The sequence below is a fragment of the Stegostoma tigrinum genome, chromosome 9, assembly GCF_030684315.1.
Source record: "Stegostoma tigrinum isolate sSteTig4 chromosome 9, sSteTig4.hap1, whole genome shotgun sequence".
Lineage (NCBI taxonomy): Eukaryota > Metazoa > Chordata > Chondrichthyes > Orectolobiformes > Stegostomatidae > Stegostoma > Stegostoma tigrinum.
The window spans coordinates 18,455,901-18,482,394 of record NC_081362.1 but is presented as its reverse complement, the minus strand read 5'-3'; the positions used below and the strand labels follow the sequence as shown (position 1 = coordinate 18,482,394).

Sequence of the window (26,494 nt, the reverse complement as noted above, 5' to 3'; positions counted from 1 at the left end):
CAGAGACATTAAATAGCTTTAAGTCAGAGGATGGACAGTTGTTTGGCAATTAATTGGGGGTGACAGCTTGGGTTATTGAGAGTAAGCGGGAGTGTGGAGTTGAGGTTACAATCAGATCAGCTGTGATCTTATTACAGTAAATGGCAGAAATACAGCAAGAGGTGAAAAGCTCTAGCCCCTAATTTATATGTCCACTGAAAATATTTAGCTTTATTTCACCGATACTTCTTCCAGGTCCTTCACTGTTGTTGAGTCATCAGACTCCTTGCCTGAGATCCAATACTAGATGAGCAGAAAAATCTTCCAACTGAATATTGGGAAGAGTGAGGCCATCGTTTTTGGTCCTCACACCAAATTCCATTCTATTACTTCAACTCCAACCCTCTCTCTGGTAGGAGTCCATGTTTAACATTTTATCACAAACTAGGTGTCACATTTAAGCTTGAGATCGCCTTCTAACCACATGTTTTAGCATGTCCATTATCACCTCTATGACACCACTCAACTTTGCCCCCATTTTAGCTTCTCTGCTACTGAAACCCTCACCCAAGCCTTTGTTTCTCTAGTCTCAACTATTCCAACTACCAGCCACCACCCTGCGCCCCCAGCTCCCCCCCACCTTGCAGGTAGTCACACTGCACCCTGTGTCTATTCCCCTATCACATCCATGCTCAATGACATATGTTTGTTCCCAGTCAAACAATGACTAAATTTTAAAATATTCATTCTTCTTTTCATGCCCGTCCACTAGAATGCCTTCTCTGTCTCCAATTCTCTTAAACCATACAAACCCATCCAATGCACTCCTCGATTGTGCATTCTCAACTAAAATATTTCCGATGTTAGTTTCAGTACCTTGTGTTGCCTTGCTACTAAGCTCTTTTTTGATCAAGCTTTTAGCATTGGACCTATTATTCTCTTACAGCTACGTGTAAGACATTGTCCTGTAAATTTGAGGAAGCACTATGATTAATTTTGTTATATTAAGGTTGCTAAATATGTGTAAATTGTTCAGTGAATTAATCTTGTTTGCTGACAGTTTAAAATCTAAAACCTATTTTCAAAACATTATGTTTTGGCTTATTGTTGTATATAATTTGTTTCATGGGGTAAATAGTGAAATAACTCCACAGAAGCCAGTATCCCATAACAAAGTCACCCTTTATTCAACATGCATAGTACTTCACACTGGTCCAGCTTCCTCAGAGTCAGTTCTCACAGTGAGCAGAGCCTCTGACATTTCTGCTTCTATCTCAGCCAGGGCTCCCTGATTCAACTAGGTTAGCAGCCCCAGTGAAGAAACTCATACTCTAGGAGGTCCGCCTGGCTTACCTCATTACAATCACTACAAATAGAGTGGCTAGTTCCTCGCAGGTTTCATCAACATCAAAGTCTTACTTGATAATGCTGTTATAGATGATAGACATTGTAGTGATGGTGCCAGTGGTGGAGAGATCACTGGTAAAATGGGTTGTTTTGTCTTGGTTAGTATTGAACTCATTAAGCATTGTTTGACCCGTAAAGATTCAGACAAGAGGAGAATGCTCCATCACACTCCTGACTTGTGCCTAACAGGTAGTGGAAAGATTTTGGAAGTCAGTACATGACTTTGTCAAAATACTGCAGAAGCTAGAAATCTGAAATAATGAAAGAAAGCAGAAAGTGCTGGAGCAACTCTGGCAGAATCTGTGGAAGCAGAAATAGAATTGCTGTTTCAAAATCAATACGACTCTCTTCAGAACGCAGGAGAGAGGTGGAAAAGTAAAGGGTTTTCTACTGTAGGATAAAGAGAAGGGGAGCAAGTGAAAGAGAAGGGAGGATCAGGAGATTGTTAGAGAGACATCGAGGAAGATTAGCGATAATAGGTTTCACTGAAGAAGAGGCAAATGGAACTATATTGGTTGTAGAGATCAGGAATAGGTCCAGAGTGAGTTTTAATGGTAGCTGTTAATGGCAGAAAGTAAATCAGACCTATTGAAAGCAAAACCAAGAAAACCAGACACCGGAAGAGAGAGGACGGGGATCAGTGGGAGTGGTGAGGGGTGGGGTAGAGGGAGAACATGGAAAACAAAATGGAGGATAAAGCTCATGATCTGAAGTTGTTGAGTCCAGAAGGCCTAAAGTAGAAGGTATGAAATGGTATTGGGCTTCACTGGAGGGTGGAGGCAGACGGAGGACAGAAATGTGAGCACAACAGCAGGATAGTGTATTGAAACAGCAGGTGACCAAAACACCAAGGTCATGGCGGCAATCTGAGTGAATATGTTCTGTAAAGCAGTCACCTAGTCAGTGCTTGGTCAACCCAGTGTACATAAAACCGCAAACAGTAGACTAATTTGAAAGAAGTACAGGTAAGTTGCTAACTCACCTGAACAGAATGTCTGGGACTGTCCAGTCAGTCCACTATCATAATTCCCATTGTCTGGTCACTTGCTATTTCAATAGATTATCTTGCTGTCATGCTTACATTTCTCTCTTGGACTTGCTGACATTATTCTTGTGAAGCCTATTGCAAGCTGGAGGAATAACCTTACTTTCCATTTATGTACTTTACAGACTTCTGAACTCTACATTGAGTTCAACAAGTTCAGACCATGAGCTCTACCTGTTATTAACACTTTACTGTGCATCAATGTCACTTCTCTACAACCATGACCACACCCCTTGCCTTTTGTTTTTCATGGCACCTGTGATCTCTAATTTTCCTCACCCTCTAACCTTCCCTTGCCCGTTGCCCAACCTTATCCCTTGTCCTACAGCATAAGACCTACCACTTTTCCAACTCTCTCTCCCGTTCCAAAGAAGAGTCAGATTGGTGTTGAACTATTGAATCGGTATCTCTCTCCACAGGTGTTGCAGGACCTGCTGAGTTCCTTCAGCAGTTTATATTTTCATTCAACAATTTCTCTATGTTTACCAAGCAAATCTCTGCAGAACTTGAATGAACTCTATCAAGACAACCCCACCGTCTCTGTTTTTGTTAAAGAAGACCAATCTGTTCATCTTCTCCAGGTTATTGCAACTCCTTTGTTGCCATCCTCATGTATCATAATTTGATCTTCTCCGGTGTTGGTGTCATGTTTATTTAATACGGGGATCAGAACTGGGCACAATACACAATGTGCAATGTAGCATAGCTTCTGTATAATTTCAGCATCCCTGCTTTTCAATTCTATCTGTATGGAAATGAAACCCAGATCATGGCTTGCTTCTCTATGGCCTTATTAACCTGTATCGTTAGTTTTGGTGCTGGCAGATTTCATACTTGAATGGCTGCTATTCAGATTGCTCCCACACCCATTCATTTTGGCTCCCTCATCGGGGTAATAATTTCTCTCTGTCCACCCTATCAAAACCTTTAATACTTGTAGATACCTTAATTATATCACTGGTCTACTTTCTAAGTTTATGTAACCTATTGTCTTAATTTAACCTCTTTAGAATCCATATTATTCTGCTGAATGTGTTAAATCAACATAAATCCCTACTAACCCCACACAGCAATGAGTATGCAACTGTGCCACTTAACTAACGTGCAATCTGATGTCAAGTCAATGAGAAAGTAATGCTGCAGTGAGCTATTTCTTTGATTCCTGCTATTCAGGCCATCAGTTTTCTCTCAGATTCTGATTATATAAACATTTTCTCTCTGTTCTGTCACATTTTATCCACCAGGATCAGCTGCATTTTTATGTAGGGCACAGAAGTGTTTTAAACCTATGGGGGTTTGAGGAACTTAGAAAGCTGAAACTGATGACTGTCTGCAAATCATTGCTGAATCTGCTTGAATGAGGCACAATTTTAGCCTGCAATAGGGGTAGGGTTAGGTTCCATTGTTCAGATTCAGCTGGAATGTAGGAAGTTGAGGGGTGACCTTATTGAGGTTAATAAAATCATAAGGAGCTTAGATAAGGTGAGTGACAAGAGTTTTTTTTTCCCCTGGAGTGAAGGAGTTCAAAACCAGGGGAATTATTTACAAGGTGAGAGGAGAAAGATTTAAAAAGGACATCATGGACAATTTCTTTACACAGAGACTGGTTTGGGTGTGAAATGAACCGCCAGAGAAAGTGGGATGCAGGTATAGGTGCAACGTTTAAAAGACATTTGGATAAGTTTATGAATAGGAAACATTTGGAAGGATACGGGCCAAGCAAATGCAGGTGGGATTAGTTTAGGTAGGGAATATGGTCAGCATGAACTGGCTGGACTGAAGGGTCTGTTTCCATGCTGTATGACTTTATGACTCTATAAATGTTCTCTCCCATGTGTTGCTGCAAGTGTGAACTCATAAGGGCGTGGTGAAGGCAATACAGTATATCAGATCTGGGTGAAGGATATGATTTAATGATTCAGAAAGAAACAGAAGAGCCATTGAGAAGGAAGCGGAGGGAATTACAGTCAGCTCAGGTGCAGAAAGAGAAATTCAAAGAAGGAAAGAATGCTCGATTTAAGAAAAAGTGAGGAAAAGAGACAGAAAGAAATAAAAGAATTGAAATTGAATTAGATTCTATTCTACAAGAAGTGCCAGTGATTTCTTCTTTATTTTTAAGAGATTCAACTTCTCTGCTGCCTCCTCCTTGATTGTTACATTGACAACATCCTCTTCTCTAACAAAGACAAATGCAAGATATTCACCTGGTTTTTCAACCATGTGTTCCATCTCCAAAAGAATGTCTTCTACTGTGGTTCCTTTGGCATCCATTTCAACTGTTTATGTTTCTAAAATAATTTCGAGTTAATGTTTATGTTGGACTCATCTACTCTCACAATCTTGCGCTATTCTTAATCCCTTTTTTGTGACTTGCTCTGTACTTGTATGATTTAGCTTGGTTCTCACTTTTTTTATTTATTCATTCATGAGATGTGGCTGTCAAAGGAGGCATTTTGGCATCCCTAATTGCCCTTACAGAGGTGATGGTGAACCACTTACCCAAGCTACTTAGTCAATGTGGTGAAGGTTCAACACTTACCGGTATTAGGTAGCAAGTTTCAGGGTCTTAACATAGAAAAAAACAATGAAGGACAACAATGTATTTCAGTATGTCTTCAAGAGATCATGAAAATATTGGTGTTCCATTCATTTCCTGCTTTTTACCTTCTCAATAGTAAAGGTCACAGATTTGAGAAGAACGGTCAAAGAGATTGGTGCACACATCCTGCATATGTATACATACAGCATGATGTTTGAGTGAATACTTAACATGTAGGATGGGTTGCCAGTCAAGCAGGTTACATCTTGGATGATGTTGAGCTTCTTGAGTGTTGTTAGAGCTGCATTCATCCAGGCAAGTGGAGAATATTCCATCGCACTCCTGACTTGTACATTTTAGAGACAGGAGTCACTTGCCATAGAACACACATAATATAAGCTGTTCATGTAATCATAGATTTGTGTGGCTGGTGGAACTAAATCTCTGGTCTAGGCTGATGGGTTTAGTGTTGATAATGCCTTAATATGAGCTGTACTTTTCATAAGCCCTTCTCTGTCTTATTTTAATCTTCATATTTTTATTTATTCAAAGGATCCTCGAGCTTTCGTTGATACAGAAAATGTAGGGACAAAAGGTGCTGGGTGGGAGCTATAAGGGGCTGTGAGGGAGCTGCAGATATCATTTGGCACAAGTTGGCATGGGTAATGGGCTTGGAAGTTGATGGGCAGTGAGGGCCTAAAATTTAAGAAAACAGGTGGATCAGGTCCTGGAAAACAGGCAAACCCAATGCAAACAGCCTGCCTTGGCAGTTATCAGCCCCTGCGACTACCTCAGATCTTAATCTGGGGCAGATACAGCCAGACGGCTTGACTCCATCCCACCCACATATCATCCCCAGCCCCCTCTCACCACCACACCATCCGCAACCCAGAAATCAGCTCAAGAGGGATATACTCTCCTGAAGCTGTTGTAGCAAGATGTGAAATTTCCTGCCTGCCTTGGGAAAAAAAGTCTAGCTCTCTGTGATAATAAAATGTGAGGCTGGATGAACACAGCAAGCCCAGCAGCATCTCAGGAGCACAAAAGCCTAGGCCCTTCATCAGAGAGGGGGATGGGGTGAGGGTTCTGAAATAAATAGGGAGAGAGGGGGAGGCGGACCGAAGATGGAGAGAACAAGAGAGTTGCAGTGGGAGAGAGATTCCCTGAGGTTGGTCTGGAGGGAGGAGGGTAACTTCTTCAGGTTAGGCATCCCTGGAAGAGGCTTCGCAGTGAGGTTAAAATTGTATCAGTGATAATGGGCCTCACATTTTATTATCTTGGAATTCCCCAGCATCTGCAGTTCCCATTATCACTGATACAATTTTTGATGAAGGGTCTAGGCCCGAAACGTCAGCTTTTGTGCTCCTGAGATGCTGCTGGGCCTGCTGTGTTCATCCAGCCTCACACTTTGTTACCTTGGATTCTCCAGCATCTGCAGTTCCCACTCTAGCTCTCTGTGTCTGGATTATGTAAACAACTCACTGGAGTGGGATCTGAACTCACAACCGACTGACTGCGTGGTGTGGGTTTTACCCCTGCACCTTAGCTGACATCTAAGGAGAAGTCCATTTTCATACATATATACCGTGCATTGATTGATATCTTTGAATGGAAAAGAATCACAACAGTTAGAGCGAAGTCAGATCGGACATAGTCTCCTGCAAAGAGCTTAAAAGCACTGGTTATACCAAACTGCAACGGAAATCACAGACGTCAGGTGAAACACAACATATTGCATTTTAGTAAATCGAGTTTAGAGTGTGAAGTGGATCTGTTTATGTTTAGCCTGTCTATTTTAACTGTGAATTATTGTGCTGCTTTTGGGTGGCATGTGAATATAAACACTAATGGTTCTGTGTGAGACACTCCAACATGGTAAGTGGTGTACGCATTGTATTGGATTTAATATTGATTGTAACGCAGTGAATTCTCTTGGTGATTAAGCCAGCTAAACTGGTTGCAATGTAAAAGGGTTTGGTGTCTTGCAAGTATTGGTTTTCGTGCAAAATATTCTGGCATACTCAAAGGCGTTAACAGCGAGACATCTCAGTTTTCATTCACACAGGTAAACAAAAGTTATCTACAGCTGAGATAACAAGGTGTAGAGCTGGATGAACACAGCAGGCCAAGCAGCATCATAGCAGCAGGAAAGCTGACGTTTTGGGCCTAGACCCTTCTTTGACTCTGCTTTCCTCACTGGTCACCCATTCAGCAAGACTCCGCTCTCCTGTTGCAAAGAACAGGGGGCCACACTAATTGACACCCCAACCTCACAAGGACATATACATTGCAAATCTGCAAGCAAAAATTAGCCCTATACGGGGTACAGCTTTCCCACAACTCTGCATGCCTCTTCCATTGAGATTGGCAGCAGGCTACTTCAAGGGCACTGAATAAATGCCAGCTGTTGCAGTAATTTGTATCATTTTCTTCTAAAAAAAATTAAATAAAGTATTTGAAAACTGAATGGAGCAAGGCCTGCTAAAGGTGACCTGAATTATATGGAATTTACAGCACATAAATCCAACCAATCTACAATGATCGACCTCCCCCTTTCATTTAATCCTATCATGATTTTGGGTGTGAGTCACCAACTCTCCATAGAAATAGACAGGCTTTGCTACCACACAGTGTATGGGAGCACTAAGTGCTTCAAAGTACAGATGCTAACTTGGAACTTCGGGGCAGGCGGAAAATACCCTGATAATTTTTTTTTCAAGTTATAATTTAGATTAGCAATTAGACTCTGAATTAGAACGTGAAAACTGCAAGCTATTTAATACGGCTAATTATTTAAAACTACCCAGCAATGACATTTGCCTGTCAATCAACTTACATTGAACAGGTATTAATCACTGCAGCAGAAAGCTGATTTAACAGTTGCAACTTTAGCATGAGTACAAAAGTAGGCATACTTTGCTCCTGCAGACTGTGGGAGCATAGAGTGAGTTGAGGAAAGAGTGCTTCAAGATATAGTTGTTAACGTAGGAATTCAGCACAAGTGCAGTGGTGAAGAAATAGAGGAGGCGCTATTTTTGTACTTTTCCAGCCTCCAGTAGTTGATGAGGATACAAAAGCAGTAATCAGTAAATGGAAGGAAACTGGTTGGTGAGTTTCAAAATTTTGTTTCTCTAAACTGGGGCAGTAGGTTCAATTGATGCTGGGAAGACATCAGTATAGTATTAAATTTATAGCTTAAAGAGTTTGATATGACTGCAGATCTCAGCTGATTGATGGTTTTCTTCAGATTGTCTCTGATTTATGAAGAACAAAGAACAGGAACAGGCCATTTGGCCCTCCAAGCCTGCACCAACAAATTTTGCCCTTCCACGCTAAAACTGACTTCACTTACGGGATCCGTATCTCCCTATCCCCTTCCTATTCATGTATTGACTGGTCTCAACTAAATGATGCCTTTTCAAAACTAAAAACCTTTTGCCTCCACATGATCTGTATCTGTCTATTCCCTGCCTATTCACATATCTGTCAATTTGCCTCTTCAATGTTGTCTTGGAAAATCCCCATAAATCAAATTATCTTTTCACCACAACTATTAATGTGGTAATGAGTTCCATATTCTCACCTCTCTCTGTGGAAAGGAATATTTCTTGAAACCTCAACAATCTATTAATATTGTATTGTCTTATATTTATTGTGTGCTGACTTTATTCTCACACGTTTTGATCGCAGTCTTCACTTTCTCATGTTGCAGTGATGGTTGGGCGGACCGGGAGGAAGTGATTGAAGCCTATGAGCAGGAGGCGGTGGGAGGGATCACGATCAAGCTGCAGTCTGCTGAGGTCACCTGGTTCGATGACTACTACCTGAAGCTGAAGTTGGAAAGCAACACCCGCAATCCATGGTTTCCGGAGTTCTGGCAGCATCGCTTCCAGTGCCGTTTGGAGGGCCACCCTCAGGAAAACCGTTCCTTTCAGAGACTCTGCACAGGTACAGAAAAGATTCAGTCACACCTGCCCCCTCTCTCAATACTGTGTGATAATTACTTCCTGGAATTTAAAGTCACTACTTTAAAATGGCAGCACAAGTTAAAATCATAAGGCAGCTTGGGAATTTATGGGTCACCATTCCACCATTCCCTGTCTGTGAGCATGTGAGCATGCATTGTGAAATTCCCTGCTCCCACATGAGGGGAAAGGTGCAAAGAGAGTTGAATGGCTCTTTCATTCTTTATCTTTGTTCTCTATTTCATTTGCAATTGTAGTTCAAAAATATAAGATTCCCAAAAATAGAACACAGGGAAGCAGAGTTCTGTTTTTGGTGCAATCCAGATATTGGATACTCTGCCTGAATACCTTTTGGCCCTTTCTATTGAATCTTTCTTTCTGATCGGAGTATCTTTGTGCAGAGCATGATGAAATATCTTTTCCTTAATTTATTCTCCCTGCTTGCTCCAAATAATATTCTTCTTATTTTTTGCTCTTATTAAGTTGATGACACTGGTTTGAGTCACTGTCCCTCAAACTGATTTTGAAATCCTACCATTTTGTGATCACTGCTCCCTAACAACTCATTATTCTATCATTAATACTAGTCCAACTAATGGAACAGCTGCTTTTCCCCCAGTACTCGTGTCAGTGGCACATGAATCAGAGCCAATTTATCCCATACCAAACTCTGAGCTATGCATTTAGCTCTCTAAATGTATTCACCCGATACCAGTTTGCATGAGGCTCTAGCAGCAATCTGGAGATGATTACCTTTGAGATTCTGTCTTCTAATTTAGCCCTGACTTGCTCATAATCCCACAGCAGAACCTCCTTCCCACATCACTGATACCTACAAAGACCATGACAACAAGATCCTTCCCCTCCCGCATCAAGTTCCCCTCCTATTCCAAGTTCTTTTCCAAGCAAGAAGAGATCTCCTGAACCTTGACACCAGGTAGCCAACACAGCTTTTAGGAATCTCTAACTTTGCTGCAGAGAATAATAACTATTCGCTTAACTATGCTATCTCCTCATATACTAGTATTTTTGGCATAGGTACTCTCTCACTGTTTATGAAGCTGTTGTCCCCTCTTTCGCCCTCTCTTTATAAAACTGCTATCCCCGGGCACTCCCTCTCTCTTTATGAAACACAGGATCCTCCATTCTCTCATTCTATTAGGTGCTGGTGACTGTCTCTGGGTACTTCTCTTGCTCACTCTTATGGGGCTTGATTCAGGTAAATGGAATCTTGAACCTGTGTGTGAAATTGTAAACAAAACCACAAATGTGAGTGGTCTGGCTATAACTCATGTACATCTAAAATTCCACATTCTTCTGAACTGCTTTGATGATGTCTGCTGGAAATTTGACCCTGATGAGTTGGAGGCCTGATCTGTGACATGGCTCTCATTCCACAAATGCAGCTGAATGTCATCACACTAATTGAACACAGGGCTATCGATCTAAATGATTCCACCCTCGGCATTTACTGCACAGTCAAAGTGTTGTTCACTCTTCTCCACCTGAAGGAGATCAAAGCAATCATTATGAGTTATGTGTTCTAATGTTGTAAAAGGTGACAATCTCCAAATAGATTGTTGACTGTGTCACTGGCCTCTACAATTAATTGGTTTTCCTCTCTGTATGAAAACCTTACTCATGGGAACTGAAAATTAATGCATCGCTTCTGGTATTCTGGGTTGATAGAACTCTCATTCTTGAAGAATCAACCCATTCGATTTGCCTGACTGCTCTTAAAAGGGTTCCATACTGGGTGACAACACCTCACACTTGTTAATACGCAGCGGTTGACCCCACCCTTTGGGAACTAAGACCGAAACATGGAACATCTCGTCCTATAATCTGTAAAAGTTATAACCTGCCTTTGGACAACTTCTGAACAGAGATAATGAGAACTACAGATGCTGGAGAATCCGAGATAACAAAGTATGAAGCTGGATGAACACAGCAGGCCAAGCAGCATCTTAGGAGCACAAAAGCTGACATTTCGGGCCTAGACCCTTCATCAGAAAAGGGGGATGTGGAGAGGATTCTGAAATAAATAGGAAGAGAGGGGGAGGCGAACCGAAGATGGATAGAGGAGAAGGTAGGTGGAGAGGAGAGTATAGGTGGGGAAGTAGGGAGGGGATAGGTCAGTTCGGGGAGGACAGACAGGTCAAGGGGGCAGGATGAGGTTAGTATGTAGGAAATGGAGGTGCGGCTTGAGGTGGGAGGAGGGGATAGGTGAGAGGAAGAACAGGTTAGGGAGGTGAGGGTGAGCTGGGCTGGTTTTGGGATGTAGTGGGGGGGAGGGGAGATTTTGAAGCTGGTGAAATCCACATTGATACCATTGGGCTGCAGAGTTCCCAAGCAGGATATGAGTTGCTGTTCCTGCACTCACCATACCAATTTAATACCAATCCATGATCCGCATCCATCACCGCAGCCCCATATAGCTTCAATGGCAACTTAAAAAGAGGGCAGTGCATCAAGTAAAGGAAAATGCATGTGAGAACTGTCCATATTTTAGATACAGGTGGGTGTGTGTGAGGGTGTGTGCATAAACAAGGGGTGTGTGTGTGAGTTTGTTTCTACGGATTGGGGTGCGGGTTGGTCTTACAGTTTGTGCGTGCCTTTGTGAAAGTGGTGTGTGTATTTTGAGAGTGAATTGGTGGCATTTTGGCCAAACAGTGCTACATCAGACCAGTGCTACTAAAATAAAATCTCTCCACAAAAGTTAGAGTGTTCTTTCACCTTAATCCAACTGAGGTCATCAAGTTTTTTTCTTCTGCATTGCTGCCACATCCTCTGGGCGTTAACTTGCCATTTTGATCCCGTACCCTTTCTGAGGGGCTGTCGCAAAGGTTTCCTATCCTCACAGAAACACGGTAAATTCCTAGCTCTCTACCTGTGGCAATTCTGTCTCAGTGTGGCACCACTGAAGCAGGGAATCCTTTCTTTCACCCTCAGACCCACCCTCCAGCTTCAATCTTCTAAAGTGAATTTCCTGCAGCTTCCAATCCATTAGTACAGCTTCTCTTCGGAAGGAACAAAGCAAAATAAGATGCTGGCAGCAAACATTCAACAGTCATGTAGCATCATTGGATGTCAATACTCAGTTAGCATTAGAAGCTGATGACCAGCTTAGATGAAAAGTTGTGGGCCTCAAACATTAGTTCTTTCCCTTTACACAAAGGCTGCATGATCTGCGGAGGGAGGAGGGCTTCACCAGCTTCCAATGGCATCAATGTGGACTTCACCAGCTTCAAAATCTCCCCTTCTCCCACCACATCCCAAAACCAGCCCAGTTCGTCCCCTCCCCCCAACTGCATCACACAACCAGCCCAGCTCTTCCCCTCCACCCACTGCATCCCAAAACCAGTCCAACCTGTCTCTGCCTCCCTAACCTGTTCTTCCTCTCACCCATCCCTTCCTCCCACCCCAAGCCACACCTCCATCTCCTACCTACTAACCTCATCCCACCTCCTTGACCTGTCCGTCTTCCCTGGACTGACCTATCCCCTCCCTACCTCCCCACCTATACTCTCCTCTCCACCTATCTTCTTTTCTCTCCATCTTTGGTCCGCCTCCCCCTCTCTCCCTATTTATTCCAGAACCCTCACCCCATCCCCCTCTCTGATGAAGGGTCTAGGCCCGAAACGTCAGCTTTTGTGCTCCTGAGATGCTACTGGGCCTGCTGTGTTCATCCAGCCTCACATTTTATTATCTATGATCTGCGGAGGTTTTGTTTCCAGTGTGTTTTTATCTTAATTTCCAGGAATCGCAGTGTTTTGCTTTTTTTATTCAAGGGATTACATCTTAATAAAGCGGAATCTGCCTGATTTGCCTCAGTGTTAATGGAGGTCCCTGGAGTGCTCAAAGCTGTTGGCAATTCTACTGACAGAAGTGCCGTGCAGGACCACATGACAATCATAGAATCCCTATAGTGCAGAGTGAGGCCATTTGGTACACTGAGTCTGCACTGGCTTTCTGAAGAGCATCTAACCCAGACCCAGACCCCGACCCTATTCCTGAAATCCCACATGTACCATGGTTAATCAAACTAGCCTGCATATCTGTGGCCTGTGGGAGGAACTGGAGCACCCAACGGGAACCCACGCAGACACAGGGAGAACGTGCAAACTCGACACAGATAGTCACCTGTGATAGGGATCGAACCTGGGTCCCTGGCACTGGGAGGCAGTAGTGCTATCCACTGAGCTGCTGTGCCACCCAGAAATGAGGAGCATAGATCAAATATAAATGCCACCCACTTACTCCACTCTGCCACAGGCAGGTCACTCCTCATCCCTAAATCCAAGCATCCCAATTTCCTGCCCAGAATTTATCTCAATTCTTCTGTGAAATTTGACTCAAAGGTGTTCCTGAAACTTTTCTTGATGTTTTGTTTGAGCTTTTCCTCTCTTTGCAAAAATGTTTTGAGTTCACTGATCAAATGTCACAAATAATTGTTTGTTTTGCCATTTTAGGTCATTTGGAGCAGATACAGAAAGTCCCTTGCCAGTAGAAAACTTCTTAGTAACACAAGATTCACATTCAAATGCAGGGGAACCTCTTCAGGTTCAGGTCATCAGCCACGGATGGTGGAGAACCTGTAATATCCCTACCTGTCATTTGGGGGTCTTTGTGAGCAGTGTAGCACCTGAAAAAAATCCCCAATTTTGAACCACCAATAGCTGTAGCGTTTGATGTAAAAGTCAATGTATTCATGTGGCACAGTGATAATGCCCTGTCCCTGAGTTGGAAAGGTCCAGGTTCACATCTCACCTCAGAATGTGCTGGCCCCAGTTGTTATTACAGTGTTATGTCTTTACATGTCCAAATTTGAAGAAGATTTCTTTATAAATAACCTTATAATGAGGAAAAAGGAAAGTTGGATGTTTAATTCAGGCTTTTGGCTTGTATCCTAAAAGTAATTACGGTTTAACCTCACTTTGTGGTTAATCTCAAACTCTGGCAGACCTGGTGCTCAGTTTAATTAAGAATTCATGGCATTGCATTACAGTCACAAAGATTCACCTTGGTAAGCATGAAGTGGTGTACAGGAAGATGTGTGCTTTTCTCATTATAATAATAGCTACTCACTCACCATGAGCAATGCCACAGAAGATCAGTTAGCATAATGAAAAGGCACAGGAATAGCTGTTTGGCAGTGCAGAACTTAATCATTGCCAAATAGGATCATGAAGTTGAAGCTTTTAATCTTGCACTCATCAGGACTGGGATGCAAGAAACCAGACTGAGAAAGTGAATAACAATTTAAGTTGTCTCTTTAGCACGGTTAATGCCTAGAACAAACATTCCTTGCTAACATTTACAAGACATTTATTATGTTTGATGAAGGGATTCTTTATATTGTCCTGGAGCCAGAAGCTTGCAAACAGTTGACACTTACAAGCTACGTCATAATTAGCTATAATATTTAGACCAGTTAGACTTTCTTTGCAACATTTAGAAAGCTCAATGCTGTTTGAAACGAAGATATCCGAGTAGCAGAATATTGCATTGAGCTTCATAAGCCAATATATCACAATTGGAGGCATAGTGTCTTAGTGGTTAGCACTGCTGCCTCACAGCACCAGGGACAGGGTTCCATTCCACCCTGTGTTGACTCTGTGTGGTGTGTGCATATTCTCCCTGTGTCTGTGTGGGTTTCATCTGGGTGCTCTGGTTTCCTCCCACAGTCCAAAGATGTCCCAGTTAGTTGGATTGACCATAGTGTCCAGGGATGTATAGGCTAGATGGATTAGCCATGGGAAATGCAGGATTGCAGAAGCTGGGGTGAGTCTGGATGGGATGATTTTCGGAGGGTCAGTGTGAATTTGGTGGACTGAAAGGCCTGCTTCCACACTGTAGGGATTCTGAAAAATATCCTGTGAGCAACGTCATGGGAGTCCCACTGGAGGTACAAACTTTACATTAGAGCTTGGTTGTGTGATGTAAACTATTATAAAATATAATTTTTAATGTTATTTGATGTGAGAACCTCAGATCCTAGACCAGCAGGAGGAAAATAAAAGGTCATGTAGGTTGAATTTGGATTTCTGGTTTCTGAGTGAGCACCTGATGGGTTTTTACTTACAATACAATATATAATATCATTTTATTGTCTCATGTATTCCATTGTAGGAGTACAGTGAAAAGCTCTTACAATGTCCGCCTTCTTAGATACAAGTGCCTCGGTACAATTCTTGGATACAGCCAAGGCATAAAAGTAGTTTTATTACTAACAGAGTTGAAAAATAAGTTAAAAAGGGACATCCATTAAAGGGATAACAAAGTGCGGGGCTGGAGGAACACAGCATCAGAGAAACAGAAAGCTGACGTTTCGGCTCAGGACCCTTCTTCAGAAAACCATCCTTTATGGGGCTGATATTACAGGAGGATAGGAAATTTCAAATAGACATTACAGCGTAACAGCTCAGCGCAGGGCCTCAATACATGGTCTGACCACCAGCGCCAGACCCCAGTCCAATAGCCGTCTCTGCTCTGCTCCAAGCCCCAGTCCACACCATACCGGCACTCAGCTGCTCCAAGGTAAGTTCTAGACTGCCTACCCTGCATCGGTCTGCACCCGGGACTCACTGCCTGCACCCTGCTCCAGAGCTGCTTCCCCGTACTGCGCTAGAGCTTGCAGACCATGCGCTATACTGGAGCTCACTGCTCACACTGTTCTGGGGCTCAGAGCCCAGGCAGTGTTCTAGGGATTAATGCTTGCACTGTTCCAGGACTCGCAGCCCACACGCTGTTGCAGAGCTCGCTTCTCTGGGGATTTGCTGCTGGCAACTGCTGCTGCATGAGGAACTGTCCCTGTTGCTAAGGGAAGAGAAGAAGAAAAAAGAGAGGGAAAAAGCAAAAAGAACAAGCTGGGCAAAGGAGCTCTAGCGGGAGTGCTCTACTCTGCTGCCATCTTACCAGGAGTTTTATGTGGATCTGGAGTTAGTAACGAACTTGAAAGCATTTCTGTAGCCATGGTGACTTCTTCTGAAAATAGTTGTTGAGGCATGGCATTAGGACAAATAGGTTTGGTGCACCACTATTGGGCTTTTGTTTTATTTAGATTGTTTGTGACTCCAAAACACTGAGGTCTCAAGGTGTGTTAGAGACATCTGGAACTAATATTTCTTTTAAGCTTAAGCATAGCTGAGAGAGAGGCTTTTAGTTTCAGCTACGACATTGAGTGGGGCAATATGTTTGCAATAGGGTAGCTATTGTTCCATGAGAATGGAAGGATATGTAGTGAGCAGGTTGCCTTAGAGTGAACGATTAGTGTTAGCCCCAAACCAGAAGTGTAGGGATAAAACCCAGAAGAGGTTACATAAAGCTAAGCACATTGATGAGCTGTGATAGCTCCAGGAAGAAGCTGTCTGCAGTTCCAATCTTACATTTGAAGTCATAAGCGACTTAAACCTACCAAGGTGTTAACTGTAGGGCTCTAGTGTGAATATTTACAAGTGATTTATATTTTGGGTGTGATTGCATGTCATTGAATGGGTACAATGCAAAAGTTGTTTCGCCTCCTTTCAATCTATAAAGGCTAATTTTCCTGGAGCATTGGAGGCTGAGGGGTCACTTTTATATAAGTTTATAAAATCCTGACGGGCATGGATAGGGTAAATAGTCAAGGTTTTTTGCCCAGGGCAGGGGAGTTCAAAACTAGAGGGCATAGGTTTAAGGTGAGACGGGAAAGATTTAAAAGGGACCTAAGAGGTAACTTTTTCCACGCAGCGGGTGGTGCATGTATGGAATAAGCTGCCACAAGAAGTGGTGAAGGCTGCTACAATTACAACATTTAAGAAGCACCTGGATGGGTACATGATGTCTACCAGTACATCTACCAGCTAAGGTGCTTTTAAGAACATTTTTTTAAAACTTAATTCCCGAGCTAATGGACAACATTTGTCATTTCTTCCCACCAATATAATGAGTATATAATGAATATAATGAGTCCTGCTGTATTTGAAAAATCCACCCTGGAGATTAGCATGTCCGATATCACTGAAAATGACTAATTTCATTCATTCTCGGTCACCCAGGGCTGAAAATCTGAAAGCGGACTATTCTGAATTTAATTTCTTCAGTATCTTAATGGTCTTCTTAGAGGGATATGGATCAAATGCTGGCAAATGGGGACTAGATTAATATAGGATATGTGGTTGGCACAGACCAGTCAGACTGAAGGGCCTGCTGCCATGCTGTACAGCTGTATAAACCCATGATTCTATGAATATTTTGGGATTAATGGGATTGCAGTTTTACTGTGTGTTTAAAATCTTTGAGTTTGGGTTATTTCATTTTATTTTCATTACGTTTGTTGATAAATCTCTGTTTTACGCCTAGAGTAAGATCTGCAGTATTGCATACTTATGTTTCAGCCAGACACAACTCATTAAATCCAAGAGTCAATAAAATATGGTCTATCAAGCAGGTTAAGATTTGAGATCTGACTTATCCAGTAATAACATCAGCTGAGATCATAACAGTAATCCAAAGGGGGTGTTGGAAATGCCTATTCACACTGAGGACCAGTGGGAACCTGTAAGGCTCTCCCTAGAGAAAGCTTTTGAGCAACATTTCTCGTGGGTTGCAAAGCCCTTTAAATTTGTGTAGCTGCACACAAGCAATAAATTAAAGGGCCATCTTATGCATGGATTGCTTAGAAGGCACTTGGTACAACATTGTTCTCGAGCCGAATTCTATTGGAAGTTGCAAAATTTAGACTAATATATTTCGTTTGGGAAAGGGTGTTCAGAGACACGGAGTCAAGGCTCAGAAGATTTTCTTAATTTGATTAACGCCTTTTAACTCTTTTAGAGATGCAATACCTTCAGAGCAATTTTGAAATGTTCGTGTTCTAATCAGAAAATCATCAGAAAGCCAATTTGTATTTTGAATGTTTAAAAAATGTTAAAAGAGGAAGAGCTCAAGTAAAAAATAGGAAATGTATCAAAGACCTCTTGCTTTTTATTGAAAGGTACTTCAATATGAGTTGTAGAAGTCTCTCTGGCAGTCAAGTTAAATTAACATTGCAGATTGATCTGGATAGATCAAAAAACACTGTTACAAAGGTTGAAACGTAAGATGAAAGGAGGCATCACAGAGATCAGTGAGTGCCCTAATTAAGCCATCACTTACGCCATTTTTCACTGGATATATCTGCATTCTTTGAATCACCTGCCTGACACGGGATGCCAAGGCATAGGAGGTTATGGGCCAAGTGCTGGAAAATAGGATTCAAATAGTTAGCTAGCAGGCACAGGCACGATGGACCAAAGGGTCTTTCTCTATGCTGTAGATTTCTATGACTCTCTGACTGAAAACATTAGCTTCAACGGGTTCTGAATCAGCAGGCATGCATGTCATTTGAAGTGGTACGTTACATGGACTGATACTCAAACTTCACCATAAACTTTATTCAACCTTTAACATTAGCAATAACTGTTTGGGGTGGATCACAAGAAAGATACCTGGGTTTGATTACTTGCGGTCAACCTATTTTAGTTTTGTAATTTCCTTTCCTTCTCAGATTGCTTTTGTAAACAGGAAATCAATCTTTTCTACAGCACTCTGTCAAGTAGACTTGGGTAATAGTGCAGTGGTAATCTATATCGGCACATTTTTCCCACATGGACCAATATAGGACTTCCTTTAAAGTACAATATAAATACATAACCAAATATGTCACGTCCACCAGCTCATCTATCAGCTAAGGTGCTTTTAACACCTTTTTTTTAATTTCAGTTCCTGAACTAATGGACAACATTTGTCATTTCTTCCCACCAATATAATGAGTATACAATGAATATAATGAATCCTGCTGTATTTGAAAAATCCACCCTGGAGATTAGCATGTGCGGTATCACTGAAAATGACTAATTTCATTCATTCTCGGTCACCCAGGGCTGAAAATAAAAGTATAGACTATTCTGAATTTAATTTCTTCAAAATCTTAATTGTCTACGGCACGTCAATAGTAGCAAATTTCAACGTTATGTTTAAATCTAATACATGGTATGCATCTGGTGCAATTTTTATGCCTAACCAATTTAATTGCCCAATTAAACCTCTCAAATAGCCGACTTCTTCCTTGGTGGTAGTGTTTTCCTTGCGTGAAGATCTGGTAAGATTTTTCAGGATCCTATTAAGATTCTCTAGAGTAGACTGTTGTTTCACTAACTTCTAGTATGGTGTGGAAGAAACTGATTCACTTTCATGGGGCATTAGCACCAGTACTGTTCCAATGGAATAAGTTTCACCTGAATCATGCTGGAACCAGAGTCCTGGAGAATCACATAACTAGGGCTGTGGATAGGGCTTTAAACTATTCCCAGCTTAGTCTGCCTAATACTCAATTCTGTTATTTTAAAAACTCTGAAGCCTGATTTCCAATTATGAATTCTGCTTTGAGCCTATTTATGACAAGGTTTTCAAATGCCCGACAGTCACCATTCAAAACAAACCAACTAAATATATCATCATTATGCCTGAAAGATTCCCCTCATGGTGCTTTTAAATGGAGACATCCTAATTTTAATAGGATGGACTTTGCTGAGAAGTACTAAAATCAGGATGCATCATTTAGGTCATATGCACATTTATTTAACCTCCAGAACATCTCCACTGTGTTTGATGAACAAGGGAGTCACGGAGAGAGTGGTCTCTCCGGAAGGCAACTCCCTTGTTCGCTCCACACTGCCCTCTAACCCCACCACACCCGGCACCTTCCCCTGCAACTGCAGGAAATGCTACACTTGCCCCCACACCTCCTCCCTCACCGCTATCCCAGGCCCCAAGATGACATTCCACATTAAGCAGAGGTTCACCTGCACATCTGCCAATGTGGTATACTGCATCCACTGTACCCGGTGTGGCTTCCTCTACATTGGGGAAACCAAGAGGAGGCTTGGAGACCGCTTTGCAGAACACCTCCGCTCAGTTCGCAACAAACAACTGCATCTCCCAGTCGCAAACCATTTCCACTCCCCCTCCCATTCTCTAGATGACATGTCCATCATGGGCCTCCTGCAGTGCCACAATGATGCCACCTGAAGGTTGCAGGAACAGCAACTCATATTCCGCCTGGGAACCCTGCAGCCTAATGGTATCAATGTGGACTTCAGCAGTTTCAAAATCTCCCCTTCCCCAACTGCATCCCTAAACCAGCCCAGTTCGTCCCCTCCGCCCACTGCACCACACAACCAGCCCAGCTCTTCCCCTCCACCCACTGCATCCCAAAACCAGTCCAACCTGTCTCTGCCTCCCTAACCTGTTCTTCCTCTCACCCATCCCTTCCTCCCACCCCAAGCCGCACCCCCATCCACCTACTAACCTCATCCCACGTCCTTGACCTGTCCGTCTTTCCTGGACTGACCTATCCCCTCCCTACCTCCCCACCTATACTCTCTCCACCTGTCTTCTTTTCTCTCCATCTTCGGTCCGCCTCCCCCTCTCTCCCTATTTATTCCAGAACCCTCACCCCATCCCCCTCTCTGATGAAGGGTCTAGGCCCGAAACGACAGCTTTTGTGCTCCTGAGATGCTGCTTGGCCTGCTGTGTTCATCCAGCCTCACATGATAAACTATAGCTGACAAGGCAGGTCAGGGACAGCATAAAAGCAAAAGAAATAGCATACAAAGTGATGAAAAAGTGAAAAGGGAAGCCAGAGGATTGGGAAGTTTTTAAAAACCAGCAGAAGACAACTACAAAAGCAATAAGGAGTGGAGAAGATGAAATATGAGAGTCAGCTAGTTGGAAAACAAAAGAAGATTGCAAGAGTTTATTTTAGATATTCAAAATGTAAAAGAGGGACATCAGTGGACATTGGACCACTGGAAATTGATGCCAGAGAAGTAGTAATGGGGAACAAAGAAATGGCGAAGGAACTGAATAGATAACTTGCATCAGTTTTCAGAGTGGAAGATACCAGCAGCGTACCAGAACTCCAATAGAGTTAGAGAGCAGAAGTGAGTGTGATTGGCATCGCCAAGGAGAAAGTTCTGGGGAAACTGAAAGGTCTGAAAGTGATTAAATCATGCCAGATAGCTGAGGAGATTGTAAAGGCATTGGTGGTGATCTTTCAAGAGTCACTGGAATTAGAGAGAGGCCCAGACAATTGGAAAATGGTTAATGTAACATCCCGGTTTAAAAAGGGAGGGAGGCAGAAGAAAGGTTAGCCTGATCTCAGCCATTGGTAAGATTTTAGAATCCATTATTAAGGATGAGATTGCAGAGTACTTAGAAGTGCATGGTGAAGTGTGTGAGTCAGCATGGCTTCATCAACAAAAGGTCATCAAGAGAAATCTGTTCACTTCTTTGAGGAGGTAACAAGCATGTTAGACAAAGGAGAGCCATTTGGTTTTCCAGAAAGACTTTGATGAGGTGCTACTCAGGAAGGTCATAGACTCATACAGGCATACAGCATGAAAACAAACCCTTCAATCCAACTAGTCCACGCCGAGCATGTTCCCAAACTAAACTAGTCCCACTTGACTGCATTTGACCCATATCCCTTGAAATCCTTCCTGTCCATGTACTTATCCTAATGTCTTTTAAACATTGTAACTGTCCCTGCATCCACTACTCCTTTTGGCAGTTCATTCCACCCACTAATAAAATTGCCCCTCACGTCCTTTCCAAATCTTTCTTCTCTCACCATAAAATATGCCCCCCATCCTTTAGTTTGAACTCCCTCACCTTAGGGGAAAGACCTTTACTATTCCCCTTAGCCAAGCCACTCATGATTTATAAATCTCTGTAAAGTCACCCCTCAACCTCTATGTTCCAGTGGAAAAATTCCTAGCTTAGCCACCCTATTTTTATAACTCAAACCCTCCATTCCTGGCAACATCCTGATAAATCTTTCCAGAGCCCTCTCCAGTTTAATAACATCTTTCCCATAACAGAGCGACCAGAACTGGACACAGTCCTCCAAAAGAAATCTCAACAATATCCCGTACAATCTCAACATGACATCCCAACTCCTATACTCAAAGGTCTGAGCAATGAAGCCCTTCTTAACCTGCTCTATCAGTGATGCAAACTTCAAAGAATTATGTAACTGAGCCTTTACGTCTCTCTCTGTTCTACAACACTACCCAGGGCACCATCATTACTTGCGTAAGTTCTGCCTTTCTTTGTTTTACCAAAATGCAATACCTTACATTTATCCAAATTAAATTCCATCTGCCATTCCTCAGCCCATTGACCCAATTGATCACTTTGTAATCTTAGATAACCTTCTTCACAGTCCATTAGGTTTGGTGTCATCCACCAACTTACTAACCATGTCTCCTGGAATCTCATCTAAATCATTTATATAAATGACAAACAAAAGTGGACCCAGTGTCAATCCCTGTGGAACACCACTGGTCACAGGCCTCCAGTTCAAAAAACAACCCTCCACCACTACCCACTGTCTCCTACTGTGAAGCCAATTTTGTATTTAACTATTTGTCATTATCCAGAGGTAATGATTTCTTGACTTGTGCTTTAAATACCTGAAAATTTGAGTTTACTCCCTTGGTAGCCTCGTATCTCAAGTAAATAGTCATTATCTTCTTCCGTGAAAACAGACGCAAAGTAACCACTTATTTTCTTCGCTACTTCTCTGCTATTAATTGTTCTGTCTCCATCTGTAACGACCCCACATTTGTCCAAGCTAATGTTTACCCTTTCACAAAATTGTCAGAATCTTCAATTTCCCGGGCAATTCCCACCCAATCTTTTGTACATGGTATTCCTCTTGGCCTCAAAGTATAGTCTGTCCTCCAATATCTATCTGGGCTGAGATGCCATTGTACAAGACACTCTTCTAGTTGGACTGGGAAGGGATTCCTCTAAAACTTATATTAAGCAGTCTCTTTAGTTCTGTATACCTATTAAAAGATATTGATAGCAATAGGTCATATAGCATAATGAACTGGCCTGTCTATTCAGCACTCATGCGAATAGAATAAGTGAACCATTCAGCATCCTAGGTTGACAACCCACAGTAGTAAATAAAAGCTTTAGTGTGAATATTCCTAAAAGTTCAATACAAAATCTAAATTCCAAGTTTATTGACTCAATCTGATCCTTCCTGAATCTACTTGCTAATACCACATCTAGAAACAACATCATTTCTGCTTTGAATTCATTGGAAAGGCAAACATGTTTTTCATCTTGGAAAGTAAGGGTATGCTTTGAGTTTTTTTTCAGAAGGCATGTAGCTCATTACTTATGGGCCATTCCTCCCAATGAAGTCTTTTGACAATTTACTTGGAAATGTTCTTCATTGATTTGAAGTATTTCTTCAATACTCTTGAATCCAGACAGACATGTTATCTGACCCTACACCAAGAATAACTAAGTTCAATGCAAACTTACAGTGTTAGTGGCTTTACTGTTGTTCCTACAGTTCAGAATTCACCAGAAGCCTGTCCAAAAAGAAAGCATCTAATTGTAATTGCATTTAATTTAGCAAACAAATTAAGTAAGAGTGATACAAAGGCCAAGAATGCTGGTGTAACTCAGCAGGTCTTACAGCATCTATAGAGAGAAAAACAGAGTTAACATTTTGAGTCTCATATGTCTTTAAATGAAAGTGCAAATAGACATATAGGCAATAGGAGGCACTGACGGGAATCCCTACAGTCTGGAAGTAGGCCATTCAGGCCATTGAGTCTACAGCAATCATCTGAAGAGCATCCCACCAAAACTCACTCCTGTACCCTGTAAACCTGCATTTCCCATGGCTAATCCACCTAGCCTGCACATCCCTGGACACTGTGGGCAGTTAAGCATGGCCAATCTACCCTAACCTGTATATCTTTGGACTGCGGGAGGAAACCACAGCACCCCATGAAACCTGCACAGACACAGGCTTAAATTATTAAATAGTTAAGGTTATCCATATGCACTGGATAGAGATAGAAGTGAGAAGTGTGTGACTCTGATTGGAAAGTACTATCCGTAATCACAGTAGTTTGGAAGCTTGTTATTTATAAAAGTAGTATGAAAGCTTTGTTTTCATATTAAAATTTGAGTCGTGCACCATTTTCTTGATGTGTACGATACCTATGTATGTATACATTAACATTTATATAAAGAAATCTGAGTCTTTACTGGTCCAAGCAGATCATGAAGGGTTAATACTCACACTTTATACTAAGTAAGGGTGACACTGTGTCTAGCATGAAGCAAACATGTACTGCATACTCCTTTCTAACACAATAAAATTGTACATCACAGAATTGCACTCCTTTCAATAATATGAGAGGACAAGAAAGAAGTCCATCTGTTGGTCCAAATGTTGTAAGATTGCAAAATGTTTCAAGAGACCACTGGGCTTCTTAAAACCTTTTCAGAAAAGGCAGCAATAATGATTTCGAATTAAAAATGATGGGTGTAAGCTTCTGGTCAACGTCAGAGTCAAACTAATATATTTGATGTATTTTTGCCAGCAAATTAGCATTTTGGATGTAGTTGAGTTGAGTTTGTTGACTTGCTCATCAAGCTGGCTGGTTATAGTTCCAACATTTCGTCACTAGGTTAGGTAACATCATCAGTATGGATATGATCCAGTCTGTTGAGATGTTTTGCGTCATTTCTGGTTCTTGTTTGCAAGGGTTCATATATGGGGTTTAATTCCACAAGTTTATTGATTGCATTATGGGTGGAGAACCAGGCCTCTAGGAATTCCCGTGTGCCTGTGGTTGGTCTGAACTAGGATAGTCACACTGTCCCAGTTAAATGGATCGCCTTCACTGTCCGAGTGCACTGAGATGATGGAAACTTTGTTGTGTCATTTTGCTGTTAGTTGGTGTTCGCGTATCCTGATAGCTAGTTTCCTTCCTGTCTGGCTGATGTAATGTTTTTGGCAGTCCTTGCATGGTCTTTCGCACATTACGTTGGTCCTGCATGTCATGGGTTTTTGGTCCTTGTGAGTGTTTGTCATAGTGTGGCTGTGGTTTTATGTACTATCCTGATTCCTTGTGGTCATAGGAGTCTCGTTGTTAGTTCTGATTTGTTCTTGACATACAGTACTGTGGCCAGTGTATTAGGCTGTATTGTGTCCTCTTGGTGTTTTCTATCTAGTAGGCATCAGCAGATGAAGCTCATGGGGTATGCATTGATAGCGAAAACCTTGTATAGGTACTCTTCCTCCTTCTTGCAAAGTTCAGGTGTGTTGCAATGGGTTGTGGTCTATTTGAATAGTGTCCTAACACAGCTTCATTTGTAGGCATTGGAGTGATTGCTGTGGAAAACCCAGTATCTGGGGAGGTAACCCACACTGAACTGACCAATCCTCCATTTCCACAGCAATCACCCAATGGCCACAAACATCGCTTCATCAGAGGCTGCACTGATGATGTTACCTAGCATGGGGACAAAACATTTGAACTATAAGTCGGTGAGCAAGTCAACAACCTCACCCACAACCCGACAGGGGTAACAATCTCAGGAGCACAAAAGCTGACGTTTCGGGCCTAGGCCCTTCATCAGAGAGGGGGATGGGGTGAGGGTTCTGGAATAAATAGGGAGAGAGGGGGAGGCAGACCGAAGATGGAGAGTAAAGAAGATAGGTGGAGAGGAGAGTATAGGTGGGGAGGTAGGGAGGGGATAGGTCAGTCCGGCGAGGACGGACAGGTCAAGGAGGCGGGATGAGGTTCGTAGGTAGGAAATGGAGGTGCGGCTTGAGGTGGGAGGAGGGGATAGGTGAGAGGAAGAACAGGTTAGGGAGGCGGGGACGAGCTGGGCTGGTTTTGGGATGCAGTGGGGGGAGGGGAGATTTTGAAACTTGTGAAGTCCACATTGATACCATTGGGCTGCAGGGTTCCCAAGCGGAATATGAGTTGCTGTTCCTGTAACCTTCGGGTGGTATTATTGTGGCACTGCAGGAGGCCCATGATGGACATGTCATCTGAGGAATGGGAGGGGGAGTTAAAATGGGTCGCGAGTGGGAGGTGCAGTTGTTTATTGCGAACCGAGCGGAGGTGTTCTGCAAAGTGTTCCCCAAGCCTCCGCTTGGTTTCCCCAATGTAGAGGAAGCCACACAGGTACAGTGGATACAGTATACTACATTGGCCGATGAGCAGGTGAACGTCTGCTTAATATGGAAAGTCATCTTGGGGCCCAGCTCGTCCCCGCCTCCCTAACCTGTTCTTCTTCTCACCTATCCCCTCCACCCACCTCAAACCGCACCTCCATTTCCTACCTACTAACCTCATCCCACCTCCTTGATCTGTCCGTCCTCCCCAGGCTGACCTATCCCCTCCCCACCTTCCCCCGATACACTCCTCTCCACCTATCTTCTCCTCTATCCATCTTTTGGTCCGCCTCCCCCTCTCTCCCTATTTATTTCAGAACCCTCTCCCCATCCCCCTCTCTGATGAAGGGTCTCGGCCCGAAACGTTCGCTTTCCTGCTCCTGCGATGCTGCTTGGCCTGCTGTGTTCATCCAGCTCCACACTTTGATATCAGCTGAAAGTAGGCCTTGATTCTGGCCTTGCCTAATAGCAACCCGCAATCATGATCTGGACCAGTAACAGGCTGCAGTCTCAGTCAGCCTGGGCTGATG

The 26,494-nt window shown here is 42.7% G+C and overlaps 1 protein-coding gene across 6 annotated transcripts in view; it reads left to right on the top strand.

Moving 5' to 3' along the window:
• The window catches only part of LOC125455041 (metabotropic glutamate receptor 1-like), a 248,161-nt gene that overhangs the window by 147,702 nt on the left and 73,965 nt on the right, over positions 1–26,494 (top strand). For all 6 annotated transcript variants that reach the window (XR_007248131.2, XM_048536538.2, XM_048536541.2 and 3 more), the window contains exon 4: positions 8,683–8,918. Coding sequence is in view for 5 of the 6 variants with exons in the window: in XM_048536538.2 (XP_048392495.1) it covers positions 8,683–8,918 (236 nt within the window). In the remaining variant the exon portion in view is untranslated. The remainder of the gene's footprint in view (positions 1–8,682; positions 8,919–26,494) is intronic.